Here is an 18,323-nt window from a genome sequence, read left to right as displayed (position 1 = left end):
CTGCAAAGAGAGATTCTTCAAGCACATGGGAAAATGGCCATCGTATTGCATTTTCATTAAGTACCTTCCAGGATTACCCAGGGTGCTGATTCAATCAACGTCTCCTGAGCAGTGGAATGATTATTTTAAGTAAATGTATTCCTTCTAGGCCATCCAGATAAGTAGCTATTGTGTTTCCACAAAACCACCATTTCACTATTGCCTTTATCTCTGCAGTAGTACTGTTAAGGTTATTTCTTTGATTCTTCACTGGTAGACATAACGAAGCCTTAAGGCTATCAGGTATTAAGTACTCAGCTCCTAACAGATACTGTTCTCCTCCAAATGCTAAAACAATAGCATCTTCAAAAATGCCCAAGTCTCTGGCTCCCCAGCAGCAAAAGGAAAGAGAACCACTGAGGTCACCCACATGAGCTGGAAACCTGATCTCTAGTAGTAGAACATTTTTCTGCTTGTAATAAGACACCCACATCAGATTACATACACAAGACTTTTTTTTTAAAGTTGAGGAGAATGTGAAGTGTAAGAGCAACTTACAACAGAAGCTAAAACAGAATTAATCTAGGGCACAGAGCGCTGAATCAGGCTGAAAAAGCTCCAATGGGCCTGAAGAAATCCACAGAAAGGCGGTGAACTTAATGCTCAGCTCTGTCTATAAACTGCCTGAATTTTCATGTCCTTACACTGCTAGGTCACAGAAAATACAGTGAATTTCTGCTTCCTGGGCTCTGTTCTCTTGTGGGTGAAGGGCAGAGCACCAGAGCAAAACAGTTTCTTAAAAATGCTGCCCCTGTGTGAATAATAATGATTACACACATCTTTGGACTGCCCCCCCCCACCCCCAGTTATCTTTAAATGTCAAAAGTGGTCCAGAGATGCTGAAACCTTTACAGAGGGGACTCCAGAATTATGCCGGCCCGTTGTTAAACCAACTGGAGCCCAGAATAAAGTCTACCCTGTGACCCCTCTGACCTTACACAGGTATCTGTCCTTCCTCTTAAAGCACTGATACTGCGTTCCTCGCAGAAGAAAGGTAGGAACTCCTCTCTCTTGGCGGTGTCCTTTGCTTTCTGTGAAGACAGCTCTCCCCTGCTGTAGGCACCACAGATGCCTGGCAGCTATCTCACAAGCATGCCCAGTCTCCCCTGCTGAACATTTCACAGCCGCAAGAGTCGAAGCAGAAATCCGTTCATAAGCTCCATGAGAAGGGACTGGCTACCCACTCCAGTATTCTTGCCTGGAGAATCCCATGGACAGAGAGGAGCCTGGTGGGCTACAGACCAGGGGGTCACAGAGAGTTGGACACGACTAGTGACCGATGCCAGCTCCATGAAGGCAGGACTGCCCTTGCCCACCCAGAAAAGCCCCTTATCCCACAAGCACTGCTCACACAACTGGTAACTATTCAGGCCTCCAGCCTGAGCAGACGGATCCTGAAGCTGGGCTCCGGGAGGGAACCCGAGAACGTGGTAGAGAAAGAGAAGAAACTCGCCCTCTCTGAATAGCATTGAAACATGTATATTATCAATTGTGAAACATCGCCAGTCCTGGCTGGATGCATGAGACAAGTGCTCAGGGCTGGTGCACTAGGATGACCCAGAGGGATGGGATGGGGAGGGAGGCGGGAGGGGGGATCAGGATGGGGAACACATGTAAATCCATGGCTGATTCACATCAATGTACGGCAAAAACCACTACAATATTGTAAAGTAATTAGCCTCCAACTAATATAAATAAATGAAAAAAAAACAAAGAAAGAAACTCACCCTCTCTACACTCAGGACACAAAAACCACTCTGAGGTCATTACTTATTTTTCATTTGCACAAACACGATGTTGTTTTACTGATCCGAACTGAATATCGCAAAACAGAGAAACTCAAAATATTGTCTTATATTTTTTTAAGAGCTTCTAAATTGGCTATAGTAATGTTTAAAGAAATCTGTAACCAGCTATTCAAGTCAGTAACACTTGCTGCAATCTTAGCGACATAAAGGGGTTTTTGTTGTTGTTATTTTGATAAAAAGTCTACAACCTGGGCTGCCGCTGTGGAGCTCAATGTCCTTGGGAATGATGCTTAACATCCCTGAGCTTTAGTTACTTAGGAAGGGATAATTACAGCTGTACATTACGTGAGAGGCTGGGGGGAAAAAAACAAACTTCAATGGCTATTTCATGTCATCACGCATCTAAAGATGGTCATACGTGAGTGGCGGACACTGGAATAACATAAAGGAGTAGATAAGGTCCCAGCAGAGTGCCCACAGGACAGCGCAAGGCAGTGGCCCCAGGAGCTGAGACTACGGCAAGCTCTACACACACAGGAGCCCAGGGCATCTTCACAAAGACTGCGGAAGCGGCTCTTGCTATTTCCTGTGACTGACGAGAGAGCTGAGGCTTAGACACACAAAAGTCCTACCAGCTAGTGAAAAAGCAGACCTCACGTCTCAAGGAACGTGCGCTTCGGCTGCCAGATTTGTCAAGAACTAACCCGGAAAGTTGCTCCTCCTTCCAGAACTTACCATGTATGAAAGTTCCACCTCAATAAATCTTTTGTTAGTAGCATTTCAGGGCTTAGAGAAAAGAACCCTCGACCTGACTTCCACAGAAAATGGTCGTTTCTGCAAATATCAACGGTGAATGGTAACATTTAAAAACAACGGTGCCTGAGAAGCAGCAGGAAAATCGCACTCACACAACGGCAAGCGACCTTCCAGCTTCAGGGTTCTCTCCTCTTCCTCCCCCTCCCACCGCATCAGGGCATACCCTCCCACCCCGAGTATGTGTCCTCTCTCAGGCGGGACTCGCACGACTATTCCCCATTTTACACACACTTCCAATGACACAGATGATTTTGGATGAGTCTTCGCGTCTCTAGTTCTCTGCTGGTCAATCAGTCTATCGACAAACACCTACTTATCGAAAGTTCTGGAGACACACGGAAGGAGCATCTCTACTCCACGTCCCACTTAAGAGAATCTTTCGGAGGAAAGGACTTCCTGAGGTTAACAGCTGAAGCCCTAGCATCCAGAGATATCATTTACAAGACTGACATGTTCTGGCTCTTGAAAACAAAAATAAGGACGCCAAGCTGTTATCTCCAAAGAAAACAAGCCAGGTTCACAGTGTACAGCCCCGAAACCACGTGGAGAAACACCCGATGTTATGACAATGCAGGAGTCAAGGGGGGGAGGGGTACAAAGCACTTAGAATGGATTCCTGACTTACGTTTTTCGTCATCAGCGTGTACCAGCGATGCTGCCCTTGACAAGACATCCAATGGGGTCTCCATTCCTGGCTGGAGCCTAGAAGGCAAAAGAAGAATTTAAAAGGAATTCAAAAGACTCTTCTAGAATTCTGGCAGTTACCCATGAGACGGTGACTCCTCCACTAAATGCAGATCCCAACGCTGAAGGTGAAACTCTTTCCGTCCAGGGCTGAAAGCCAATGGACATGGTTCGGGAACAGATAGAGAAAGGGGTTAAATTCCATTCTGTCCACTAAGCCAAACCGTGCCAATTCCAGGAAGCAGCTCAAGTCAGGACTCAAAGAAGGGATGTTGTGAATATTCATGCCCATGTTATTTGTGCTTATAAATGTTTATGTGTATGCATAACAGCACGCCTGTCCAGACGTACCCAGTAAAATCACTTCTCAGAACAAAGGCTCCTCTATGAGCATAGCATGACACCGGCAACGCTTTTGCTGTGGTGGTGGTGGTTGTTGGTTTGAACAAAAATTACTACGACTAAATCGCTCTGTTCTTTTGCCTCCTGAGCTAAGAGACTCTACAAAGCTGTGGAGCTTAAAATATGCAATAGATTCATGAAAATTGCGTGAATTCCACTGGTGAGTTAAATGGCATTTTAAGTCCAATAGGGATCTTTATTCTAATTTGTCATTATTTTGTAGCGATCACTGCCACCTGTTTTTTAATAAAACTTGGATTTTTATTTTTAATTGTTTTCTTAAATTACAGCACACCTATAAAAGCAAACACTGAAGAAAAGCTAAAGGTGGTGGAAAACCTAGGAAAATTCCTGTTTGGGATTATTTTAAAATATATACACACACATGCATGCACTCACAGTTATTAGGAAAATAGATCCTGTCAGTTCAACTGAGAAAAAATACATTCTTAAGTGCACCCTTTAGATACATTCAGCATTCCTCAGCCTTTACTGAGTACCTACTGTGTATGTAGCCATGTACAGATGTGAGAGTTGGACCATAAAGAAGGCTGAGTGCCAAAGAATTGATGCTTTTGAACTGTGGTGTTGGAGAAGACTCTTGAGAGTCCCTCAGACAGCAAGGAGATCAAACCAGTCGATCCTAAAGGAAACCAACCCTGAATATTCATTGAAAGGACTGAAGCTGCAGCTCCAATACTTTGGCCACCTGATGCGAAGAACCAACTCACTGGAAAAGATCCCGATGCTGGGAAAGACTGAAGGCAAAAGAAGCAGGCAGCAGAGGATGAGATGGTTAGATAGCATCACTGACTCAACAGATATGAATTTGAGCAAACTCTGGGAGATGGTGAAGGACAGGGAAGCCTGACGGGCTGCAGTCCATGGGGTCAAAAAGAGCCGGACGCGACTTAAAGACTGAACAACAACTGTGTATGTGCCAGTTACTAGACACAGCAGAGCGACTTTGCTTTACAGTATTCATACGTCAGGCCTCAAAAAAAAAATACGCTCTTGATCCTGCACTGTGATTTCATTCAATAAACATTATCGACTACGTACCAAGGCAGGAAAAATAAACAGAGCCCAGCAGTTGGCTTCAAAGTGCTTATTTCAATTTATACCGTAGACATGCCAATAAGAAATCTAGTTTAAGGCAGTATTTTTCCCCAAGTGTTTCACTGGATGTTCGCATTTTGTGAGAAAAAAATTTTTTCTATGATAAATACATTTGAGAAACACCAGAATAAACCACATCAAGCGATTTCTTTTCCTTCGTGGGCTTTTGATGGGTTGCTGTGTCTTCTGCAGCGGGCGGAGTTGGTAGGGAGGGCAATCCTATATACTTGAAATCTCTCAAATTTCACTGGCCCTTCTTTTAACCTGAAACCTCTCTTAGGGGACACTTAGGGAAGTCAAGGATTAGGGAGAAATGCTAAGTGCCAAAACAGGGCTATTTAAAAAAAAAAAAAAAAAATCCTGTAAAAATACCAACGAATTTTGAAAGGCTTTGGGGAGAAAACAGAAGGTGAGCTGAGCCTCTGAAGAATGAATGTACAAGTACAGAAGGGAAGGACAGAAGCAGAATGCACTCAAGAACCAGTGCCCAAATCAGCAAGATGGGCAGTATGGGGCCAGGAAGTGAACAACGAGGATGGAAATCTGGACTGATGCCACGTCACCGGAGGACAGAGGGCTTTCACGGGATTTGGGCTGGATTTTGTGTGAATTAAGGACCCACTGAACTCTCTGAGCCAAGCAATGAGTTGGCCATCGATGTGCTGTTCCAGGAAAGTCATCCTGGGAGCAGCCTATAGTCACAATCTGCGGAACAGGAAGCTGACGGCAGGGGATGATCTGATGTGATGGGCAGAAGGCAATGAATGGAGCTTCCCCGGTGGCTCAGATGGTAAAGACTCTGCCTGCAATTCAGGAGACCCAGGTTCGATTCCTGGGTCAGGAAGATCCCCTAGAAGGAGGAAATGGCAACCTACTCCAGTGTCAACGTGAAAGAGGAGAGTCCAAGAAGGCTCTGAGTGGCAAGGAGGACACGTAAATAGTAAATTTCTTCTTTTTCAGAGACAAGGAGGGAGCAAGTAAACTCAGAGAGAGGCACTCAAGAGAAAAATCAATGACACGCACAGTCCTCATCTTTCTTACACGATAGAAAAGATCACCTCCAGAGTTAAGACTTGGGAACTTGCTCAAAGGTGGAGAAAATGAAAGTTTGGGACAGACTGACAGGAAAAGGCTTGCTGAACTCACGAGAACTCGGTTACTCTGTTCACCCAAGCCAGTTTCCTATTCAGGAAAGATGTGAGTTTCATGTCTTTTATTTTGATTAAGTAAATGCTGATAAGCAGTCTACTCAGTAGGTCGGTATTTAGGCTCACAATTCCTAAATTAATTGCTTCATTAAGCTGAAGGACAACTCTTTCAAAATTGTAAACACCCAAAGATACATGTTAACACATGCCTCTTGCGCAAATATTTGCCCAGAAGCAAAATATCAAAGCATAAAGATACAAAAGGACACACAGAAGTAAGTCCAGAATTCAAACATGTGGAAGATCAGATATTTAAGCTTATTCTTCCCAAGTGATTTAGGTTCAAAGTAGGTAGATAAGAGATTAGGTGCTTTAAAGTTCCCCTACGAAGCACCTGCCATCTGCTGCAATCTTATTAACGCCACCAACCAACTTTTATTACACAACTGTTGAGTTCAGCAAAGTATTTGGGACAGGTCACAGAGGAACAGAAGATATCACGCCTGCTTTTAAGACATTACAGCCTCGTTGGTGAAGCTGAAGTACACAGAACGGGATAACAAAAGGCAAAATATAACACTAAAATGTGTAGTGTGGGATAAAAGAGAGATCAGTGTCAGCTGAAGTGTTTACCCTGTGAACATGTTTGTGTGTGTGTGTGTGTGTGTGTTTTAAAAAGCCACTTCAAAGGTTTCCTTCCCATCCTTCTCCCTTGGGCGGTCTCTCCTCGCAGACCTCTCCCAGGCACCTGGATCACACGGTCTGAAAACTTCCTGAGTGTGAGTACCCTGATCCTTGCGTGTACAGTCCTGTTGGACCCACAGCCTGAGGGAAGGCACAGCGGAGAAATGAGAATCAGGGAGGGAGACGAATCAGCCCGGTCAGGACTGGGAGTCTCGTCATCGGGGAGCAGCAGCAGCAAAGTTTGGGAAGCACGATGTGGGTGGAGGCCCAGGAGGGAGCCCACGGCTGGCCAGACCGGTTTCCACTCACTGGAGCAGGCAACCAGCGGGCAGCGGGGAGCCCCTGAGCGGGCTGGGGGAGTGGGGTCAGGGATGCTCTGGTTTGGCAGGTGAGGGGAGGATGGTGTGACCGGAAGGGGTGCAGGCAGGGGTCACTGGCGGGCCAGGGGGCAGGCTTCTGTGGGAACCAGGTGTGAAATAAGGACAACAGGGGACACAGGGGGGAGATGAGGACCAAGGACCAGGCACTATGCAGGCACAGAAGACCTCAGCAAATAAAGGCAGAAGATGACAGTCAAACAAAACAGACGCCTGAAATTTACATCTCAAACAATATCCGCAGCCCAGGACACCCAGTGAAACATGTGAGTAATGTGGGGCGGGGGGAACTATAGCTACAGTATTTGACAGAGGGTCACACCCCACTGGAAATGAGCATGATGGCACCGTGGTGATTGGAGAGGGGACTCTCTGGGGGGCGGGGGGTGGTCACTAACGCTGTAGTCGGCATGGGCTCAGCCACTTCCTACCTGTGTGACCTGGGAAGTCACTCTACGTCTGTGTCCTCACCTGTACAATGGGGACGCTGATATTTCCTGCCTCGCAGAGTGTTAGGAGAAGTGAAAGGGCTTTTCCTGTATTAAGATAACTATTTGTCAAAACATACGTGAACAGGGGACTTCCTTGACGGTCCAGGGGTTAAGAATCCGCTGAGCGATGCAGGCAACGCTGGCTCAATCCCTGGTTGGGCAACTAAGCCCGCATGCCTTCATTCCTGAACTCAAGTGCCACAGCTAGAGAGTCCATGCGCCTCAACGGGAGATCCCTCACGATGCAACTAAGACCTGATGAGGTCAAACAAGCAATTTTTAAAAGACTGCATATGTATTAAAATATATATATGAACATAATAAACGGCAAATAATGGTAAATGTACCAGAAAAGGGGCACTGGCCACTACCTGAGATACGGAAGATTTCTCTGGGATGAGAAACCCACAGGATGGGAGGGATTAGGCTTGTGATGGGGAGGCGGCGGACAGGCCAAGCTGACCCTGTGGACGCAGGGGCCTGCTGGGACCACAGCCAAGGAGACGGGGGCAATGCAAGGCGTTGGCACGGGCCAGGTCACTCATCCTCTGTGGGGCGTGACGAAGCTGAGATCTTATTCCTAGGGAAAAGTCCTTGAATGGTCTGAATGGTTTTCAACAGTGGAGAGACGAGTCTGGTTTATTTTATATCCTTTATGAACCCATAAATCATCTACGAGCTTTTGCAAAAGATTATGCAACATCCGGAAAATTAATCTAAGTACCCACCAGTGAAGTGTTCACATTTCCGGGATAGGTTTTACAGTATCATGATCACCAAAAACATAATCACTTGAAATGCTGACACCCGGAACACAGTAATAACCCCATTAAAGGGAGAAGAATGTCCTTCTATATAAAGACATGAACTCCATCTACAAGGGATCTACTGCCCTGCAACCCATTTCTGGTCCATTCCATTCACCCTTTTTTTGTGTGTATGGTTGTTGTTAATTATGAACATACCTCATCATGAGGAGAACAAATACTTTTTTTCCCCCCCAGGCAATGGTATTTTCTCTGCCAGCCCATATTCCTTCTCTGAGACCTCCTTATCCCCAATGATACATTCTTTCAGCTTATTGTGAAGAATTAAGAAAAGGTATCAACGAGGGGCTTCCCACATGGCACAGTGGTAAAGAATCCGCCTGCCAAAGCAGGAGATGCAGGTTTGATCCCTGGCTCGGGAAGATCCCCTGGAGAAGGAAACGGCAACCCATTCCAGTATTCTTGCCTGGAGAATCCCATGGACAGAGGAGCCTAGGGGGTTACCGTCCACGGGGTCACAAAGAGTCAAATATGACTGAGCAACTAAGCAGACAGACACAGGTATCCATGATAAAGCCGCTAAAATCTAGGGATATTCAGTGCTGATGAAAAGCTCAGCTCTAAAGGTGAACACCATTATTCTGGGCTTTCACCAAGGAAGCTTTTTTTTTTTTTTGGACCAACGAGAGGACACGAGCCCCATCTTGGAAACAGAATTTTGGGGTAGGTGTATTTTTTTTCTTCCCCCCCCCAGGCAAGGGAACAGAAGTTCAAGATATGTCATGGAAGTCTTCCAAGGAGATTTCCAAGATAAAAAATACCCAGCACCAGGCCTGGCTCGCTGCACGGCTCCGCCAGTGGCCCAACTACACTGTAACAGGAAAGAGAGTGAGTCTCAGCTTCCCCAGTGGCTCGGTCAGTAAGGCATCTGCCTGCAAAGAGGGAGACCTGAGTTCGGCCCCTAGGTTGGGAAGATGCCCTAGAGAAGGAAATGGCAACCCACTCCAGTATTCCTGCATGGGAAATTCCATGAACAGAGGAGCCCGGGGGGGTCGAGGGGGTTGTCAGAGACGGACGTGACTTGGCGACTACACCGCCAGCACCATGCGTCTCTGCTAAAGGCGGAACCTGGTGAAGGCGGGGACAGGCTTGGTCAGACCCCCTGACGTTCCTGCCATGCTGGTCACTTGGCCAAAAACCCGAAACAGAAAGACATCACTCTCCGGGGATCCTGATGGCACGTCTAGCTCCCAGATGCACTCTCTTCAGTATCCCAAACCCCTGCTGGCCTTGTCCCGTCCTCACTCCATAGGACCACTTCCTGAGCTCATCGAGCTCAGCCCCAGCTAATCAACACAACGGTAGGACAAGCCTACAGTATGAAGTATCTCATCACGGCAGCGGGTGTGCGGCCCCTGGGGCCCTCCGGAAATCGAGGCTTTCACTGGGTGTCTCCAGTCTGGTAAACACTGTGTAGAGACTTTCCAGAAAAGGCAACATGAACCCGCTGCCCTGGCAGCAACCTACACCAAAAGCGGATCACTCTGTGGTCGATGTGGCTAGCCGTGCATCTCAGCGAGGCTAAATGAAATGAAATTTCAGACGAAACCGCCACCAGATTCAGGTGACCACACACAGGCAGAGCTTCAGGCACGTCAAGTAGACGTGAATCCACCTCCTGGCTGTTTCTCCACCACAGCGTGTCCAACTGGTGCCCCAGTAACTTCCGGCAACACATACATTGCTTCTGTTAACATTCAATTCGCAGATCTGTGCCTCTCTGTTCTTCTTGCTAAAAACCTCTCTCATCCATGTAACGCTTTTTGCTTCTTGCGCTTTCCCATCTGTTAAATTAGTGGAACAGGGACTTCAGCATCAGAAAACCTACGTTTCATACGTTTACTTACTCAGCCTATGATGTTCCAAACTTCAAATGCCTAACACCAATTGCGGGGGGTCATTTAACCTCTCTGGATCCACCTTCGCTCACCTAAAGAAAACTTAACAAGGCTGCCTGCTTCATAAGGTCACAAGCATGTGACCTTGGCATGTGGGTTAAATGATACAACACAACTGAAAGTGCCCACTGAATGGAATTAAATGATAACAATGTAACTGAAAATGCCCAGTGAATGGAATGAAATGATAACAATGTAACTGAAAATGCCCAGAACAGGCAAGTGAGGGCGCCTCAGAGCTCTGTGGCTTTGCTTCTCAAGACACGCTCACCTCACTGGTTCTCACCGTGAGTCTGCCAAAGAGGATTATTATAGCTTTCCACAGATGAAAAACCAAGTTGCCGAGAAGGTAAGCTGACTTCCTAAAGAAGCTAACTCTCAAATCCACGGCTCCTGACTCACCATCCAATGCTTTTGCTACTAATTCTTCAGCTAATTTTCGTCAAGACCTTTTGGAGAGAAAGCAGTGTTTGAGCTTAAGTTATCTGCCAAAACACACAATCAAAACCAAAAAATAAAGAATACCTTCCGGCAAGCCTTCTAGTCCCGTGCTCTTGCCCCCATACCTTGAGATATATATGAGGGAACCATCTGATAATTTCTGGAGAAAGCAAAGGAAGGCAAGCCCTCCCCTCCTGGGAACACGAAAACCAGGACGTATTTCTCTTCCTCCGAATAGAGAGAAACAGAGTCCCATGAACAATAACCAAAGCAGGTAAGAAGATTCGCGTACCACGTCGGTCGGGCAGAGCGGGGCAGATGACCCTGGCAGAGATGCCAAAGGGTTCTTGGGACTCCAGCCACACAGGAATTAACATAAGCCCTGAGGACTTCAAACTCCAAGAACAGGTTCAGTATCAGGAAGGTCGGTTTCCACTTAGTCATGCTCAACACAACCTGCTATTAAACTCCAGGGGATAACTCTGAAGGTTCAGTAAATGAGATCTGTAAATTTTCACCTTGCTGTTCATAGTTCTTACAACCTTAAATTGCATGCCACACTCCCAAACAGAAACCAGTCTTTATTCATAATACTCTTTCAATGGTCATACTTCCAAAGACAGAGTATAAGTAGATGGATCCTCTGCTTGTCCAGCTTCTCTTATCGGGACATGTCCTGGGCCTGAGTTTCGGACCTGTCTTCCTGAAATGTACACATCTACGATGTGAGAAAGACTTGCCTCACTTCCCCTTGTATCCAATTCCTTACTTCTACACAGAATGATTTCTGAAAATTCATTTGACGGTCGAATGTCTGAAATAACAAACAATACTTCTACAAGTTCTATGCTTATTTCCAGGGAATTAAAAACATATTTGTTTAAGGTCCCTAGGAAGGCTTCTTTCAGGGGATTGTCGACTGCCAGCACAAGCCCCAGGATGAGAAACGGCTCTCTTGGTGCTGCTCCCCTTGTTCTAGAAAACTAAGTCGGTACAGGTGTGTACACCTCCTGTAAGGCTTTAAGGTGCCCCCCACCCCATGAAAGCTCAATGGGGCAGGTCCACAGGCTGGGCGGCCTCCAATCTCTTTCTCCCCACGTGGGACATCTCCGCTATCAGGAACCAGGATCAGGTGCCTGCCATCAACTCAGTTCTGTCTCCTGCCCGTCCATACCTCCCATCACATCAACACAGTCAGCTGGGCTGAATCACAGGCACCACTCTGGATGGAAATCTTTGATGAGCACTCAACTCAACCATCTTCGCTTTTCTGATACTAAAGTGGTCCGAGGCTTGCGTCTATGGACACGCTCAGCAACCACCGCCCCCCGGTGGGGGGGACGGTTAGTGCTGTCGGGGTGTGAAGTTCCGTCGCCGTGATGATGCTGGTGACAGAAACTGCCCAACAATAATGAAAATCCTTGGCTACTGTAATACAGTTTGGCATCACTGTCAGCTGCACAAACACACGGACAGTATGAAAGAGACCATGTGCATGTTGAGGGCCACCCATACAGACTTACGGCTGCAAAACCAAACTCAGGTTATTGTGTATTTCACACCCTTCACATGAAGCTGCTCAATGCCAGTGCAAAATTCTTACTGCTGGCTGAAGTTCACCCAGCTCCACAAAATACCCACTGGAAGATGCCTGTATGGAGGGGCCCACATTGACACCACCGTGTCCAAGGAGGGAAAATAAAATTTCAAATCTGGACTTTTCGAGTAAACTACCAATTACCACGATTTTCAACATGGTTGTCAAATAAAACCAGGGATTATCTTTTCTCTTCTCATATTTAGGCTACTGTGAACCTGTTTTCGACACCTCGGCCTTCCACAGCACCTCATAGGCATTTTCAGTTTACCCTGGACATGCCTGTTCTTGTCATTTATTTTCCTCGGATACTGAGAATCTCCTATTCAGAAGAACTAACAGGTCCTCTTAGGTATGTTACCCCCAGGAATGAGTGACATGACCTACATTACAGCCCAAGTTGGCAAACTTCCCACGATACCCAGGTCGAGCTCCCCACTGCGCTGAAACTTCCACTCCCCGCCTATCAGCAGCCTAGAAAAGTCTGACACGTTGCATCACTAGGAAGGCCTTTCCTCATCTGCATCATTAAATACGGTCAGTTCTCATCATTTGCCATTGACATGTTCTGTAAAGCCTCCAAGAACTCTTACGTTAGTGAATGCTGAACCCCTGTGCCTAGGAAGAAACTGCCTCAAGTACTGATTTGGGGCTGCAGATCAATTTCACTGAGGAGATAAATTCACAAATATAGGAATCCACAAATAATGAGGATCAACTGTATCCAGTTATCAGGCCTCAGACACCTGCAAACACTGATTTTTCTGATTTCAGCACCACCTGCAAACGCTCCTTCCTTCCATACCATGCCAGTTTATATTATAAAATTTGGCAGTTGTTGGGTTTTTATCTGTTTTAATGTGGACAGATCCTAAATGGCTAGAGACTGATCGGTGGTATCCCCTTTTCTCTTAAGCTCCCACATATAGACTTGACTAACTTCAGAGAGGCTCCCGAAAAGAATCACAAATGTGCCTCAGTCAACATACCTAGCAGAAACTTAACCAAAAAAACAAACCACAAAACAACACTCTTTCACCAGGTTCTCATAGCAGCAACAGCTTGTCTAACACAAGCAAGGAACAGACAACTTGGTATGTTAACCCTGCCACACAGTGTCACGATTTTAGTTACATTAACATTTTCCCAGTGTATTTGACTTTTACCTCCTAAACTTATGGTGACTCATTTTTAAGTCATACTCAAGGCTGGAAAGCAGCTTTTATTATTATTTTACTTACAATTTAATTAAGGCAAACTGAAAGTAGCATGGCAAAACTATGGAAGAGAGACACCTGGAACAAACACAAAGTAAAATCTTCCTTAGGATTTGTTTTGGCAACCACCAGAGGATGATGACAAGGCCGGCTCCCTAAGGAGTGAAAAGGAATTTCCCACTATGGAGCTCTTACCAAACAAACCATCTGAAAGGGAAAGTGTTCATTCCAAAGTTACCTTTTGTAAGAAGGGTTATAATCTTTCCAAGGTAGAGTGGCAGTTCTAAATCAGCTGGGATAAGTTGCAACAGCGGGTGCTTATGAAGCTCTTTCAAGTCTTCAAAGACTTTTATAAATAGCATAACACAAAATATTTTTCAAAGCACACTATTCCTTGTAATTCCTGAAACTCTGATATATCAGAACAGATTTTATCACGCTCTTACAGAGGAAAATGAAGCACAAACTATTAACCAGCAGGAAATTTTTCTGGTCACAAAATGAGTAGGTGACAAGGATAAGACTTGAACTCAAGTCTCCAGAAGTATGCCTGGGGAGTTGTTTTTACTACAACATTCACAGTTTTGGAATGCAGTTCATGGTTATTTATAGCAGAATTATCTTCTTAATTGTATTGTGTTTTGGTCAACATAAAATTAGTTTGCATTCTCTTCCAAATGGAAAGCAAAGGCTGGCTGCCCAGAAGTGTGAGAAAACAGTGGCGGGGGGGAAATCAGCTTGGGATTAAACCACTGCCAAAGTCAAAGAACAAATTGAGGGGTTTACATCATTTCTACTAGGAGGGAGATGACTTTTCAGCCAGATGCAACAGTTAACACACACACACACAACTGTCCCGAGTACAGACAACAAACTTGTAAATATTTCCTAACCCATTATTTAAATGAGAGCACTGAGATTGAGAGATAGACGATAGATAGCTTGTTCCAAGAACACGCCTCCCCCTCCAGTACAGCCTTGAGATGCTGACACTTCAGCGCTCTTTAAACGACCCACGCTACTCCCCGCAGGCTCAAACGCAGGCTTCATCAGCTGCAAGCAGGAAACAATGAACATTACGAGTCTGTGGACTCTGACGCTAAAGAAAGAGTTAAAGTTTTTGGTATGCTAAATTGGAACGCAAAACGGACCTTCCAATACTAACAGGAGAAGTAACACTTGTTGCTTTTGTCTTTGAATATTCAGAGGAAACAAAAAACGAGCCTTCGTTTTCATCAAAGTAGGCTTGGGTTTGAAAAAAGACAAACTACAGGAAGACAGCACCTTTCAAATACAGGGGGCAACCAGCTGCTGGTAGAAACTAGAAGACCCGCCTCCGCCCCCGACCCCCAGGCTCCTGGTTCTTATTAACCGCAGAGAAGGAAACACAACTAGCAAACACACAGCACCAATGATCAAAGTGAAACCGATTAAAAAAAAAAAATCACCTGGTTTAAATAGACGAACACTTGCCATTAGCGTGCGTAAAGACTAATAGCCCCAGCAAGTACTGTCATCCTAACCTAAGATATTTAAAGATCTCCATGTGATGAATAAAAGGAGACTTTACCCAAAACAGAAAAGAAAAAGACCTTGCTTTGCGGTGAGGCCTGCACTCGCTGCAGGAAGAGTGTGCCGTCTTGTTTTGGGGAGGGGGCAGGAAGTATACAGAGAGAAAGAGCCGGTCCCGGCTGCTCCGCTCTGCGATCCCGCCCCACAGCCGTCCTTAGCCGCCGGCCACGACCAAAGGGCTGCAGGGCGCTGGCCGCCGCCTCGCCGCCGACTCCCAAGACACCTTCCACTCCAGACGCTAGAGCTCTCCCTCCGGGAGCCTCGAGGTGCTCCGCAAGAACAAGCCGCCTCGTCCTTCCAGGAGGACGCCCCCGTCCCGCTCCGAGTCAGCCCACCCCTGAGTTCCCCGCAGGCCAGCCCTCGCCCGGCCCGGTTCTCCCGCACTCACCGCCGGGCAGCTCCCGGCGCGCCCACCTCGGGCCGGCCGGGCCCCGCTGGGGGCAGAGGCTGGGGCGCGACCGCGGGGCACACGGGGCCGGGCGCACTCCGGGGGTGCGCCCACGCGCAGGCGCCTTCGCGCCCGCGCTCCGCACCGATCCCTGCCGCTCCGCACACCCACACGCACACGCGGGCGGCGCGCGCCCAGAGCCGGCTCGGAGGCGGACGCGAGCGCGGGAGCGCGAGGAATCCCTGGAATGAGGCTCCGCCCGCCCTCGCCCGGGCTCAGCCGGGCTCCACGGGGCCCGCCGAGGCCACGCCCCCGGGCCCGCCCCCAGCGCCCGGCAGGTGGGACGCCGGCCCAGGTGAGCCGGCCAGGAGGCGGGGGCGGGGCCTGGCGCGCCCGGGAGAGGCTCCCCTTCCCTCCCCCCTCCGCCGCGCGCCCGGAGGCTGCTTGCACCTCCCCGGCCGGTGCCCACGCGCTCGGGCGGCCAACGTCCGCCTGGGGCCCGGGCGGCGCTCGACCCCAGGTAGCGCGTGGAGTCGGCGCGCCCTGCGCGCTGGGTACCAGCCTCTGACACACACCGGACTCCAAAGGCCCACACAGCGAGAACGCAGACGAACCTCCCGTGGGCGGCCAGGTGCCCGCCACTGCTGGCCAGCAACCCCCCCCCCCCACACACAGTAGAGTCTCCCACCTGGTGGATACAGCACTCGTGACCACGACGACCACAGTGGAGGCCGACTCCGTACCCGCCGCCCCTTAACCTCCCAGCCGCACGACCGCCATGCAGCCGGCCGAGTGCCCGCGGACTCGAGCCGGACCTGAGGCACCTCCGCCGCCCTCGGCTCCAGACCAGCGCGCGTTCCCGCCTCTCGCGCCGACCCGCTCGCCGAGCTGCCCGCGCGCAAGGGCGCCCGGGGGTAGGCGTCCACGCCGGCTCAGCCTCCCGAGCGCCGCGCACGCCGGCGCCTCCCGGGCTCCGCGCTCCACCGGCCGCCGACCTGGGGCGCTGCCTCGCAGGCTCGTTACCCGCACACACACACCCAGCCGCTCAGCCCGGACGGGCCGGCGGCCGCGCGTACCTGAAGGGACAGGTCGCCCTTGCTCGGGGAGGCGTGTGCTCAGGTGCTCCGGCGATCAGAACGGCCGCTGCAGTCCAGGGCTCTCGGACGCCGCTCGGCTCCCTCCCATCACACCATGTTACACCGCACACTCCACACACACACTCACACACACCCCGGGCGCACTGCAGCGTCTTTCCTCCCCCTCCCTCTCCCGGAGGAGGAAGTCCTAGAAAATGAAAACAGTGTGAAAGGGAGGGAACCGAGGAGGAAGGCAGAGAGGTCCGAGGCCGAGCCCCCTCCGGTCGCTCACGCCCCAGTGTTTGCTGTGTTTGGCAAACTCCCCGGAGTCCTCCACCGGGTCGGCTCCGAAACGTGCCGGGGGAGGGGCGGGGAGGAGGAGGAGGCGAGTCGTTTCCAATTGGTGCAGGTTCTGGCAGCAGCGCAGACATGTGACCGCGAAAAGAAAAGCCCTGTCTTTAATTTTTTCCTGTCATTCTCCGGAGATTTCGGGGTGGGGGGTAGGAGGGGTGGAGGCCTGAGCCTCCCCGGGCGCCGCCCCCCCCCCCAACCCGGGCTGCCCTTGCCCCATTGTTTTCGCGGACTGCCACAATGAAGAAAACATTTGCTTAACGTATCCAGCCGCTAACTTCATAAAATAAATAGTCAGGGACTGGACTTCCTCTGGTTTGCTTTAAATGGCTTCGTGGTTGCCCGTGCCTCCTGGCGGTTCTCAAACCTCAGTCATTATGAGGAGCTCCTACTATAGAGCTTGCCCTGGGAAGACGGCTCCGCTGAGAGGGAAGGATAGCAAAAACAAATACCAGCTTACATTAACGCTGGAGGGAAATGCTTTGCAGGTTTCAAACTGTTTTTCCATCTATTACCTCATCCGGTTATATCAGGCCCCAGCCTAATATCTCATTTGATCTTAGCCCCCGTTGGGGAGGCAGAACAGGTGTTAATAGCTCCGTGTTACAGTGAGATTGCCCCGGGGCTTATGCGCTCAGTCCTGTGGGACTCTCTGCGACCCTTTGGACTGTAGCCCGCCAAGCTCCTCTGTCCATGGAGTTTTTCAGGCAAGAATGCTGGAGTGGGTTGCTGTTTCCTTCTCCAGGGGACCTTCCTAACCAAGGGATCCAACCCATGTCTCCTGTGTCTCCTGCACTGCAGGCAGATTCTTAATCGACTGAGCCATCAGGGACCTAAACAGTGTGGAAACATTGCCTGCACCAGAGTCAGGGTCTTGCATCCCCCTGTGAAATGCACTCTCCTCCTTTCCACACAGGGCTAGTGGACATAGGATGACCCAGGTGACAGTCTGACCCAAGCATAGCTGTGCCTGTTTTCATGGTTTCCATGTGTAAATGCACAGTTTAAAGCTTGGGAAGGCTCCCGGTCTTCCCAAAGATTTTTTTTTTCCTTGAAGACTCCATTTTAGTTCATCAGTAGTCTCAGACTAGGAAGACATAAGATCTTGAGAAAGATCGTAAAGAGGAGATTTTCATCCTGTCAAATTAGGAAGGGTGCGGACTGCTGGAGAAGATTTGGGGAAGTGTGACAGTGAAGAGGGGCTTTGGATTTGAAGAGACCCGGATTTGAACCCAAACCCCACCTCTGTTAGTTCTAGAACTCTGGGCATGTCCTCAAGCCCAGTTTTCTCATCTGTAAAAGAGACAGTTCTTAACTTCAAGAGCTGTTGCAGATACTAAAGAGCAGGCAGAAGATATGGTGAACATTCACATCTCTCCCCGGCTCTCTTCCTTAAATCTAGTCTTGCTAGGGTACCGTAGTCGTGGAGGAAGAGGGCAATGATTTGT

The 18,323-nt window shown here is 48.8% G+C and overlaps 1 protein-coding gene across 2 annotated transcripts in view; it reads right to left on the bottom strand.

Moving 5' to 3' along the window:
- VGLL4 (vestigial like family member 4) overlaps nucleotides 1-16,794 on the bottom strand; it is a 152,841-nt gene extending 136,047 nt beyond the window's left edge. The window contains exons 1-2 of one of the 2 annotated variants that reach the window (XM_043442244.1): nucleotides 16,525-16,794; nucleotides 3,229-3,305 (exon numbers count right to left, since the gene is read on the bottom strand). In XM_043442244.1, the coding sequence (XP_043298179.1) occupies nucleotides 3,229-3,292 (64 nt within the window). In that variant the 5' untranslated portion in view covers nucleotides 3,293-3,305; nucleotides 16,525-16,794. Of the gene's footprint in view, nucleotides 1-3,228; nucleotides 3,306-15,448; nucleotides 15,585-16,524 lie in introns of those variants that run through there. The other variant, XM_043442245.1, reaches the window with a different exon arrangement.
- Between the last annotated feature and the right edge of the window lie 1,529 nt (nucleotides 16,795-18,323).

Source organism: Cervus canadensis, chromosome 22, assembly GCF_019320065.1.
Source record: "Cervus canadensis isolate Bull #8, Minnesota chromosome 22, ASM1932006v1, whole genome shotgun sequence".
Classification (NCBI taxonomy): domain Eukaryota; kingdom Metazoa; phylum Chordata; class Mammalia; order Artiodactyla; family Cervidae; genus Cervus; species Cervus canadensis.
This window is presented reverse-complemented; position numbering and strand designations above follow the sequence as displayed.